Source organism: Mytilus edulis, chromosome 10 (genome assembly GCF_963676685.1).
Source record: "Mytilus edulis chromosome 10, xbMytEdul2.2, whole genome shotgun sequence".
NCBI classification, from domain to species: domain Eukaryota; kingdom Metazoa; phylum Mollusca; class Bivalvia; order Mytilida; family Mytilidae; genus Mytilus; species Mytilus edulis.
Window position 1 is genome coordinate 19,590,844 of NC_092353.1, and position 12,145 is coordinate 19,602,988.

General features: G+C 34.2%; 2 protein-coding genes across 2 annotated transcripts; both read right to left on the reverse strand.

Moving 5' to 3' along the window:
- Positions 1-831: 831 nt before the first annotated feature.
- Positions 832-1,809, reverse strand: LOC139492625 (uncharacterized). The gene is made up of 2 exons (XM_071280777.1): positions 1,348-1,809; positions 832-1,047 (listed from the first exon to the last, which is right to left on the reverse strand). The coding sequence occupies exons 1-2, from the start codon at positions 1,807-1,809 to the stop codon at positions 832-834; spliced, it is 678 nt and encodes a 225-aa protein (XP_071136878.1).
- A 336-nt stretch (positions 1,810-2,145) lies between these two features.
- On the reverse strand, positions 2,146-3,290 carry LOC139492626 (craniofacial development protein 2-like). Its single transcript, XM_071280778.1, has 2 exons — positions 2,732-3,290; positions 2,146-2,666 (listed from the first exon to the last, which is right to left on the reverse strand). The coding sequence occupies exons 1-2, from the start codon at positions 3,288-3,290 to the stop codon at positions 2,146-2,148; spliced, it is 1,080 nt and encodes a 359-aa protein (XP_071136879.1).
- Between the last annotated feature and the right edge of the window lie 8,855 nt (positions 3,291-12,145).

Genomic DNA, 12,145 nt, shown 5'->3' on the forward strand with positions numbered 1-12,145 from the left:
GATTTCGTTGAGTTATACTGTTGACATGAGAAAGTCATGAAGCGGTGTTGTTCATATCAGGTTGCCCTTATGAAACCTTTACATAGGGGAAATGAAGAACGCAACCAAAATATCATATCTTTGTCGGAAACATCGACGAATGGCTTGATCTGGGTTCCTCAATCCGATAATTGATTTGCAATGTAATATCGTTTCTGTGTTGTTTTGTTTATAAAAATTTGAATTTATGTTGCTTTCTTTTCAACATGACTGAAACAAATATCGTTTCTGTGTTGTTTTGTTTATAAAAAGTTGAATTTATGTTGCTTTTTTTCAACATGACTGAAACATTTATCACAAAAAAATGTATTTAACAACTCATGGGAACACATAGATTCTTCTATATCATTAACAGATAACGCTATACTTGTTGATCAAATGATTACAATTTTCAAATTCATTCAACATGTTAAAATACATAAACAATCCTCAAACGCATTAATCATATTATATGAGTTACATTGGGCGGACTTGTGAATTTTGAAATTCTTAGAACTTATATAATCTTAGAGCATGATTTGACTTAATAATAACCGAACCAGTCGGGATTCGATCACGGGACTTCTGCCACAGTAGGCTACAGTACCACCCTACCAACTGAGCTAAAGAAGTACTTAGCTAGAACAGCTTATGTTGGGCTGTTGTTGATCTATTAATTATGGGAAAGCACCACTACAAATCCAAACCACAAGAGTTAGAACCGTAGGAAAAAGATAAAAGAGAGTATCCAAAGAAAAACTTTGAAAAAAATGAAATTGTCCGTATTTATCTAATCATTACCTACCTACCTACCTAGTCCTTATTATGCCCGGGGGCACATAGGGCAAGGACTAGTTCTTTCCACTCATCTCTGTTCGGTGCTTTCTTTTCTATTACACCCCAGCTGATTCCATGTTCTTTCATTTCAGCTTCAACTGTTCTTCTCCAAGTTGTTTTGGGGCGTCCTTTCTTCTTTTTCCCCTCAGGTGTCCATCTTAGGCTACTCTGGTCAAGTCCTCTGCTGGTCTTCTAAGAACATGGCCAATCCATCTCCATCTTTTCTGCTTCAATAAAGTCTCCATGTTGTTGGATCCTGTTGTTTCATGGAGGTCTTTGTTTGTGATCTTACGCGGCCAGAATATCCTTTTAAATAAGGCAACCGTTGTGAAAACTGGAGAGCTTGTTGATGTCTTTTTCTGTCATTCTCCAGCATTCCGCCCCATATAGTAGCACTGCTAGTACACAACTGTTATATAATCTAATTTTGGTGTTCTTACTGATGTTGCTTGTCTTCCAGGTGTGTCTTAGTTTTAAAAATGCAGTTCTTGCTTTTCCTATTCTGGCTCTGATGTCTTTGTCTGCTCCTCCTTCAGATGTTACGATGCTGCCCAAGTAGGTAATAGATGAAGTGCAAACTAGGGGTGTCCCATTTAAATCTATTAAAGGAGGCTCTGAGGTGTTAAGAGGCATGACTTCTGATTTCTTGATGTTGATATTCAATCCAATCAAACTTGCATTCTTTTGTAACTTAGTGGTTTTGTCTTGCATGTTTGTTTCTAGATGCGACAATAAGGCCAGATCATCTGCATAGTCCAGATCTTGTAGGTAGCTAAAAAGAGTCCACCTAATGCCTGTGTTGTTACTGTTACTGATGGTGGAATTCATTACCCAATCGACATCTATTATGAATAGAAGGGAAGACATAACACAGCCTTGTCTAACTCCAGATTTTACTAGAAAGCTGATGTCTGATGAAGTTCCCACAGTGCATCTGAATTCTGTATAGAACATTTCGATAAGTTGTACTATTTTTGCTGGTATTCCATAGCATCGTAAAATCTTCCATAAGCTATCTCTGTGTATGCTGTCAAAGGCTTTTTCAAAGTCTATAAAGTTGATTATCAATTGTGTCTGCCATTCTGTGCACTGTTCAATGATATTTCGTAGCACAAATATGTGATCACAACAACTCTTTCCTTTTCTAAAGCCTGCCTGTTCTTTTCTGAGTTTGTTGTCAATTGCTGTTTTAATTCTGCCTCTAGAGCCAATCCCTCGATGAAATCTTTTTTATCTTTTCTGGTGGCTTTCTTAACGTCCTTGTTACAGTTGGAGTATTGACCCATTAGTCTATCTTTTACTATCAGAGTGAGTGTTGCAGATCTTTTTCTTTAGCTCTTTCCTGTTGTCAATCAGTGTCCATGTCTCTTGTTTGATCCATTCTTTGTGCTTTTGGCGTTTGAAACCCAATATTTTTTCACTGGTCTTTTTAAACAGGTCTTCCACTTCTTGCCATTGTTCATCTACTGTTTCACTGTCTTCAGTGTTGTTACTTTTGAGTTGTTCTAAGAGTTGAAAGCGGTTCTTCAGTTCTAATTTGAAGTCATGGTTGGTTTTCATGTGTCTGAGTTTCCCTGTGTCGAATCTCTGTACTCTGCAAGGTTCTGATGCTCTCATAAGTTTAAGTTTGATGTTTGCTGTGACAAGATGATGGTCACTTCCAACATCAGCGCCTCGCCTTACTCTCACATCTTGTAAGGATCTCCTCCATTTGCCGTTAATTGCTATGTGATCGATCTGGTTTTTATCTCTGCCTCCAGGTGATACCCAAGTCAGCTTATGGACATCCTTGTGTCGGAACAATGTTCCACCTATTACAAGATTGTTCAGTCCACAAGAGCTACTAGATGTTCTCCATTTTCGTTCATGATCCCACAGCCATGTTTCCCCATTATTCTCTCAAAACCACTGTTATTTTGCCCCACTTTAGCATTAAAATCTCCCATGATGATTGTAAGGTCTTTTTTCGGGATTTTCTCTATCTCAGCTTGGAGCATTTCATAAAATTCTATCTTAATTTCTTTATCAGCTTCATTTGTTGGAGAATAGACTTTGATTATTGATGTCTTTATAGGTTTTGTATTTAGTCTTGCTGTTATTATTCTTTCATTGACAGGCTTATACTCAATGAGTGATTTAGAGGCTGATTTGTTGAGGATAATGGCAACTCCCCCCTGGTGTTTGTCATCTTTTCTACCAGAATATATGATTGTATCTCCTGTATTTGTCAAGTTTTTGCCAAACCCTGTCCATCTACATTCACTTATACCTAATATGTGCAGCTTGTTTTCCTTCATTTCTCTTACCACTTGGGCTTGTTTTCCTGTCTCATACATGGTACGGACATTCCAAAAACCCAATTTAAGTTTGGTTCTCGCATTCAGGATACTTATCGTGTGACTAGCTTCCTGTTGGCTTTCACTAGTCCCATTCATATGCGCAGAATTCTGTTGGTATTCTGATGTTACGAGACGAGTTAAATTTTTTCTAATCCTTGTTTCAGTAATCAGATGCTGTTTTATGAGTAGGGGAGATTACCCCCTAGCTCAACCTCCAACCTGGTGGACCAGGGTTATTTGTTTATGGTTTTCCTTCCAATAGATAGATACCTTCCTTGGCTTACGAGTCTGATCTACCCGTTGATTTTGATGTTAGAGTTCTCTTCTCTTAGGAAAGTTGCCGTAACCAGGCTGCGACCCTCTCCTGGCCGACTATTTTACCCATAGTTGGGGCAAGGTTAATGAGTGCTAGGGCATGTCCACATACCAGTGGGCCTACACATTGCATTTCTGGGGCCCTTGCTGCTCCGAGATCCCCAACAGATTCGCCTGATTTATTGCAATCAGTTACCGTGTGCTACCACGGGGAGGCTACTGCTGAAGTCTTGATAATGTAGAGGCTATGTACTGGCAGGAAAGACTTACTCACTCGGCTTTCTTTTCGCAAAATAAAATTGCTAGCCAGCGGCATAAGACATCCATAGGACAGTCCCATACACTAGACGCATAACATTACCCAGTGATGCACTACCATCACCAACACACTAATGAAGTACTGAGCTAGAACAGCTTATGTTGGGCTGTTGTTGATCTATTAATTATGGGAAAGCACCACTACAAATCCAAACCACAAGAGTTAGAACCGTAGGAAAAAGATAAAAGAGAGTATCCAAAGAAAAACTTTGAAAAAAATGAAATTGTCCGTATTTATCTAATCATTAGACTGATATAAAAGATACAGCCAAAGTTTTTCAGACGCACACCTTTATCATTACTTCATGAGTATTTTAATAGATTAACCTCATTTTGAACCAATGCTTCTGTTCATCAAGATCAAACGACAGTAGCCAGAGCAAAATTATGAGAAAAAAATTGAATGTTCAGGTTTACAGTTTTTTACTGATAAATGTTTTTTTCGTCGTTTGCAGGTAACATTTAGAAAAGATAATGTTAAAGTTTTCCAGACATCAATAGGAAGCACTATCGTCGTCAAACTTTCATGAACAAGACTTGCATCTGAAGAAAAAAAGTCGATTGTTTTATTTTTCTGAACTTTTCACTGACAAAAGCAAATGACGAAATAGGAAAAAAATATAATCACGGATACAGGCTTCTATTTTTGGTACAAAACAAGTATAACTAAAGTAACGACATAGACAAACTTAAATAGGTGAAGTCTATAAAAACTATATAAAACGCTATCAATAAACGGTAAAAGTTATAAACAACGGTCAGACGTGTTGTCATGTTTGAAAATCAATTTAATACGAGGACTGATGACATTTGAGCTGTTAACAAAAGTAAAATGACTATGCAAAAAAAAGAAGATAAATATCATACCGTCTATGACATGGATCATGACCGATACAACTGTTTTTATCTTATTCATGATAATGATACAGTACTAACACCTGGATACAGATATTCCATAATCTACGGAATTATTTAATGTTGAGACTTGTGTACTAACTTGATATTAAAACTTTATATTTACTTTACTGCTGATGTACAGACGCTTTGTGTCCTCATTCGGTTGAATTGATCGAAGTGGTAAGTTTATATTAACTTGTTTTATTTGGCTTTGATCGCGTATTTAATCATACTAGCGTATTTGTCCATGAATATACAGTCATGTATTTCGTTTTTGATGCATATTAAGACTTATCAACGGGTTTTACTAACACAAGCAACACAACGGATGCTATATGTGCAGCAGGATCTGCTTACACTTCCACAGCATATGAGATCATCCATAGATTTTAGTAGGGTTTGTTTTTCTCAGTCTTTAACTTTATATTATGCGTTGTGCGTAATTTTGTTTGTCTGAAATTGTCAATTGACTACTTACGGGCGTGGTTTCCGTTAAATACTGGAATATTGGGACTGCATTTAACACTTAGTATTTTATGTTGTGTTTTATGTACTTTTATTTGTCTGTTTGTCGTTTCTTTTTCGCGTTTTCTTGACTTTCGCGTGTACCTCTGTGTTAACGCGAAAATGGCGCGTCTTCTTGTTTTGTAAAAAGTTAACGTGCGTTTCCTTTTGCGTTTACTTCCGCGTTTAAAACGTGCAAAAGGCGCGTATTCAATTTTTATAAAAAGCTGACGCACGTTTACTGTTCGCGATAACGCAGATTGTCGTCGTATCCTAGATACACTGACCTAATATAACATATCACATGATAAGGTACATCAAAATGTCCAACTGTACATTTACGTTTGATATATGATATTGACGATTACAATTAATGATAGTACATCCATAGATGTATATTACATTTATGGTACATCTCTTTAATTAATTGAAAATGTTCATACTATATAAGCACACAATGGATAATTGTATAACCTACAATACTTTCATTTTACATTTGTGAGATAATGTAAGAAGATCTGGCAAACACATATAAACACATAACTGAAGTTAGAGATGAGTTGATACGATCAAATAATATTCATGTTTTTGTACACCAGACGCGCGTTTCGCCACATAAAGGGGAGGGGAGGGGGTCGGCGAACATTAATTTAATGTATTTCTTTTCAGCTCATCTGACCTGAACCTGGGCGAGTGAGCTTTTCTAAGCCCTTGTCGTCCGTTGTCCGTCGTCTGCTGTCCGTCTTCCGTAAAAATAAAAAAAATAAAATCTCGCCTGAAATTACTGAGACAACTGAAACTAAGATTGTTCGTACATTAATCTTGTTTAAAAAAATGTTTAAAAAAACACTACGGTCGACTAACATTGCCGCCATGTATAGAAATAGAACATGGGGTAAAATACAAAATACTTGTATTATATCTTGAACACTATTAAGGTAGCACAATACAAAGATTTTTTTACTTCCAATCACTAACCTTAAAAATGCTGTAACTTTGTTATGAATGCATAAACAATAATAAAAGAGGTATATATAGATAGACAAAAGATTAATATTTTATATGAATGAAATATTTTTATTATGCAATCATTATGTAATCAATTATTATGTAATTAGTGGCAACATTTCGGTCAGTTTACTTGAATGAATTTAACACTATCATCTCTTTAACTATACAGAAAATTTTAACGAAATCTTAATCAACACGGCATGGGCTTCAAAAGTGTGTCTCAAATTGTCCCTATGGGATTCCATTCTCTCATAAATCTGTAACTAGTGTAAACATCCTAACCACACAAAAGAAGATAATGTTTAATTAGGTGTGAAATTTTGCCATAGGAACAACATATAATAAAATCAACCCTCTAGGAATACCTATGCAGAAGCTAATTTCATTTGAAAGTGGAAATTTGGTGAAAAATATTTTAGACACAGTTAACATTATAATTGGTTACATAATTGTTGCATAATACTAACATTGCATTAATTTGAAAGAGTAATCTGTTAGCTATTCATAACTACCATTTTATAAATTTTCGAGCATTATTAAGAAAGTTACAGTATTTTAAAACTTGGGAGTTGGAGTTATGAAATCTTTGTATTGTGCTACTTTAAAGGAAGGGCAAAGGATAAGTGGCAAAAAATTATGTATGTGAAAAAAATTTGTCAAACGACTTCTTATAGACGTTGTTGACCATGTTGATATTAACTATTGACACTTACTTTTCTTTTGCATTTTGGGCTATTATCTTGAAAATTGTAATTGATAGAAATTAACTTTAATTGCAAAAATCATCAACAGAAATATGTATACAAGATGTATACAAGATGATATCGACGAAACTGTTATAGGAACTAGTATTGTTTAGTTTTACTTATGTTTGTTTTTGTAACGAAAAAGATTGTCGTAGAGGAGGAAAAAAACTATTTTTAATAAACAGTAAAAATGTTCAGCAACATAATTATTATAAATCATTCGACTCTCCGCGAAGTTATAACTTATTCGATATTTTACTATCATAAGTAGATAGTTCACATAATTAGGACAGCTTGAAAGGCTATTTTATTTTTTTTTAGCTTTGACGCCTTAAATCGACGCAGGAAGGCGTCAAAGCCAAAAAATCAAATAGCCTTTCAAGACGTCACAACTACTTGGACTAAAGTAGATTTGGCAACACTGAAAACGGTTAATGAACATGTAGTATAGATGACAAACAAATTAAGATCAAGATCTACAAATAAGTATGCCATGACTATGATGACTGAATTTGTCAATGAACTTCTTACAGACGTTGTTTCTGTTAAATATTAGATTATTGGAACTGCATTTACCACTTAGAATTTATGTTTTGTGTATTGTAGTTTGTCTGGTGGTCCTTTTTATTTTTAGCAATGCAACCGTGACTGATATCGATAACGTGACGTTATACAGATAAGGGGTTTGATAACATCTTTCCAACAGTGACTGATATCGATATCATTACGGTTGACTGACACAGCACGATTTTTTTACACATACAGTTTACCTTTATTAACTACGAAGTTTAATGATAGTAAAATTTACATATCAGATTCTAAATGTGAATGAATTCATGATTCAAAAATAAGACAAATACAATCACCAATTATTAAGCTAGAAGGTTAATAATTGTATAAACACCAACACGCAAAGAGCAGGATGTAAAATCGTTGAAACTATATAAATAGAAACATTCTACCAAGACTAATTTAGTTGTGTGTACTCCTGATCGCACACAAGCAGGTTCGATAATTTTTATTGTTTACAACTATATGTGTAGCTACAACACGGTCATCTTCAGTACAGGTAAAAACTATTTATTAAGAATATATGTCGATATGTATTGTACATAAAATATCATCAAAGAAACCAAGCTTGAAATGTATACGCCATATGCGGCGCAACATACGACTCGAGCTCGAATAATTAAAACAATGACAAATCAAACACGAAGTTTAAAATCTTTAAAACCGATACGTTTTGCAAGTACTGCGTGTGTTTGTAATACATTCGATAACTGTGTACAATATAGTAGTAATACTTCGGCATAAACAAATGTCCCGCACACTGATTTGTCCAATTTTGATTCATATACGGTATCTTTCGGATTTGTAAACGAAATAAACGAAGATAAGGTGGAGCGATATTAACAAAAAATTGTGTAGAAAAAGTATGTGTTAAATTTTAATAGTCATAATTGAAATGTAATTATTCTGACCTACGGGCATTGTGATTGGTTTAATAAAATTATTTGTGATTGTTTGCTAAACAGTATCTTAACTGCATCAACTGTAAAATCCCACAGTAAATATTTTTTCCGTTCAACAATCCTTTAGATTAAAATTTTGTTGGTTTTATTATTAAAGAGGTAACCATGATTTAGGTTATACAGGACCATTAAGTTGAATACATCAAACAATATGTCACATGTTTGTACTTGTGAATAAATGACATTGGCTTGTCCATTCATAATTGAAATCATATCGTTAATTGTTTCTCCACAGGGCTATCTGTTTTGGTTCTGCCATATAGCAAATTTAACTGCTATTAATGGTGTATACAATGCATAAATATTATAATTGAACAAGTGTGGACACAGATGAGTGTGGATAGTATGTATGGATGTTTGACAGTGTCTTATGACAAAATGAGTTCTATGTTTTTTCTATATAGTGTTATTAACTATGTTGCACGATGACAACCAATCTGAGCATTATGAGTGTTATTTATTAAATTTTTTATGCCCCCACCTACAATAGTAGATAGGCATTATGTTTTCTGGTCTGTGGGTCCGTTCGTTCGTTTGTCCCGCTTTAGGTTAAAGTTTTTGGTCAAGGTAGTTTTTGATGAAGCTGAAGTCCAATCAACTCGAAACTTAGTACACATGTTCATTATGATATGATCTTTCTAATTTTAAAGCCAAATTAGACTTTTGACCCCAATTTCACGGTCCATTGAACATAGAAAATGGAAGTGGGAGTTTCAGGTTAAAGTTTTTGGTCAAAGTAGTTTTTGATGAAGCTGAATTCCAATCAACTTGAAACTTACTACACTTGTTGCATATGATATGATCTTTCTAATTTCAAAACTCATAACTGCTCCAAAAGTAATCTGATAGAATTTCAAGCATTTTAAGCCAATATTATCAACATCTACTAATGAGTCTTAATATGTCTACATATCTAAAAAGTCATAGTATTCAAAAGGTAATGCAAAATTATTCCTTTTCATTTTTTTTGTTATATGGATACACATTTGAGTGATACATGTACCAATACAATATATGTTGTGGTATGAAAGTGCAGTAATTAGCATTTACTGTAACTATGTTAATTCACACAAATTGAAAAATAAACAAATGAATGGAGCAGATGCTCCGCAGAGCCCAGCTTTATACGACTGCAGAGGTCGAAGCCTGAACAGTTGGGGCTAGTATTGACACAACATTCAAGCTGGAAACAGCTCTGAGTTTGAATTGTGATTAAATAGATGACACAGCTTAGGTTTCTGACACAGAATGAATGTGGTCTAATGAACTTAAATATTTGTTTTGCTTTTGTGTTAGGAGCAATTCACTATGCTGCTGAATATTAATCCTTTCAAACAAAAATATCTAAAGAAATTTTCTTTTTAATTTCTGAAATGAGAAACATTTAGAGGAGACAAACTTCAGTTAAGAGATCAGAAACTAAAAAAATGTATAATTTTTCCATTTGTAAAAGGGCATACCCTAGAAAGTGCTTGCAATCACTGAATGGTTATTAATGACTGCTTTAATTTATCAGTTGGTAATAAAGTGAATTTTGCATTGTATATTGTATAATTGATTTAAGTTGACTGAACAAAGAAAGGTAACTCCAATTTTCAAAGAAGATTTCATAAAGCATTGGTATTAGGTAATTCAAGAACCATTCTGGACAAACTCCAATTAAGGGTCTTGAATTTACAAAAATGTTTGTTTTTGGTCCGTAATTATTAGACTGTTTGTCCCATAACCCACACAATATATCCGAACCTTCTACTTATGGTATTGAACATTGTGGTACAATTTCAGAACAATTGAAATACTTATACACAACTTTTTAAACCGACACTAGAATAAAGCTTGTTTTGGGCACCTTTGTACCCCTTATTCCTAAACCTTAGGGACCATAACCCCCAAAATCAACCCCAAGCTTCCTTTTGTGGTTATAAACGTTGTGTTATAATTTTGTTGATTTCTGTTGACTTATAATAAAGTTATTATCCAGAAACCATCTTTCGGACAGGATACCAATTTACGACCCAAAATTTTTTGTGGTTGTATAAAAATGTTGAACATGTGCAATGAAGTATAGTTTTAGAAATCGATTAGGGAGCTACCATTTGATTTATATGGGGGGGGGGGGGGGGGGGGGGTAGGATGAAAAATTTTGTCCTGCCTTTTATTTTAGTTGTAATCTCTGTCCTGCCTTTTTATTTTTCAGTCTATTCGGTCCTGCCTCTTTTTTTCTTAGCTTATCCTGACTTTTTTACAACAATTGTCATCCTGCCTTTTTTTTTTTTTGCCAAGTTACTCATCCTGCCTTTATTTTTTACTCAAAATCCTGTCCTGCCTTTTTTTTCAAATTTCATCCTAGCTCCCCCCATAAAAATCAAATGGTAGCTCCCTTAGACTGGATAGGCCTTATAATTTTTTTCCCTCCTAATTGAAGGACCGTTTACACTCAGGGCCGAGTCATCAGCAGGCAATACAGATGTATTAAAACAACCTAGCATCATATTGCTAGTAGTGGGAGTAGCATTGTCCGGTAAATTTGTTCCCACTTTTTTTTTATAAAATGTATGGTTCAAATCAAAATAGAATGCTTTTATCTCCTGAATACTTACATTGTACATAGAGATGATACTACTTTGACAAATCCTTGTCCATTAGAGTTGTCTGTCAAATCTTAATTTCACAAAGAATGAATTGCATAACAATGAACTGAGCTCAAAGCAAAGTACTTTAATAATACACTTAGACAAAGAGCTAAATCCAGTGATATACTTTGTACTACAGGTCCTTCATGACCATCCATCCACCCAAACCATATCTCAATAACATTCCATACTACATGATTGGATTCAGAAGTCCTGAAAAAGACATGACTTTTTTAATCTTGTTTTAAGTATATATGCACAGGTTAAACCTTTATTGTGGATATAATCATTCAGTATCTAGCAACTATCAATTTGCTTCATGCACATATTGATATAGGTTGATTGCTCCTCTGTTGGAAATTAGAACACACCTCCATCTAATTTTAGTCAACTAACGAAGAAAAATTCAAAACTATATAAAATGTTATCTAAGACTTGTCAGTGTCTATTTCCTTTGCCACTGAATAAGATTCCATATTTACAACCAATGAAAATCAAATATCCCTCTAATAGACTTAGCATTGAAATCGTTTTCTAAAATGGTAGTTATGTGGAACCTAGAACTAAAAAAATTGAAACAATATATCTTAAATATTTCAAATGCATGTACATTTAATAATTCTCCAAAATTCACTTTATTTTTCCTTTTTTGGTTTTCTGTTGGAGACTGTATATTGACCTCTATGTAGCCTTTTCAACTTATAAAAGGGGGGATACATTTCCATAGAATTAAACTTTTCTGAAAGAATTGATTCCATTTATTTTCAATAAACAATAAATATTGAAGTCTATAACAGGCATCTAGGAACAGGCTCAACATTATTTCTAAACATGTATTAATATATACCAAAATGTGGACAAACCTACATTAAATATTCTACTTCAACGACTTTAATTAGTGGAGTAGATCAAATTAAAAAGTCACAATGGTTAAAAACTCCAATGGCAGTCTTTCCTGCTAAAATCTTGATGTGTAGAATGTGATATACCATTTT

What these genes read in the sequence shown, in the direction of transcription:
- LOC139492626 (XM_071280778.1), bottom strand. Translation starts at nt 3,290, where the DNA reads ATGAATGGGACTAGTGAAAGCCAACAGGAAGCTAGTCACACGATAAGT. An exon ending in AATAATGGGGAAACATGGCT is followed by an intron (nt 2,667 to 2,731) that starts GTGGGATCATGA and finishes ATCTTGTAATAG; the next exon opens with GTGGAACATTGTTCCGACAC.
- LOC139492625 (XM_071280777.1), bottom strand. Translation starts at nt 1,809, where the DNA reads ATGTTCTATACAGAATTCAGATGCACTGTGGGAACTTCATCAGACATC. An exon ending in TCAGAGCCAGAATAGGAAAA is followed by an intron (nt 1,048 to 1,347) that starts GCAAGAACTGCA and finishes CCATGTTCTTAG; the next exon opens with AAGACCAGCAGAGGACTTGA.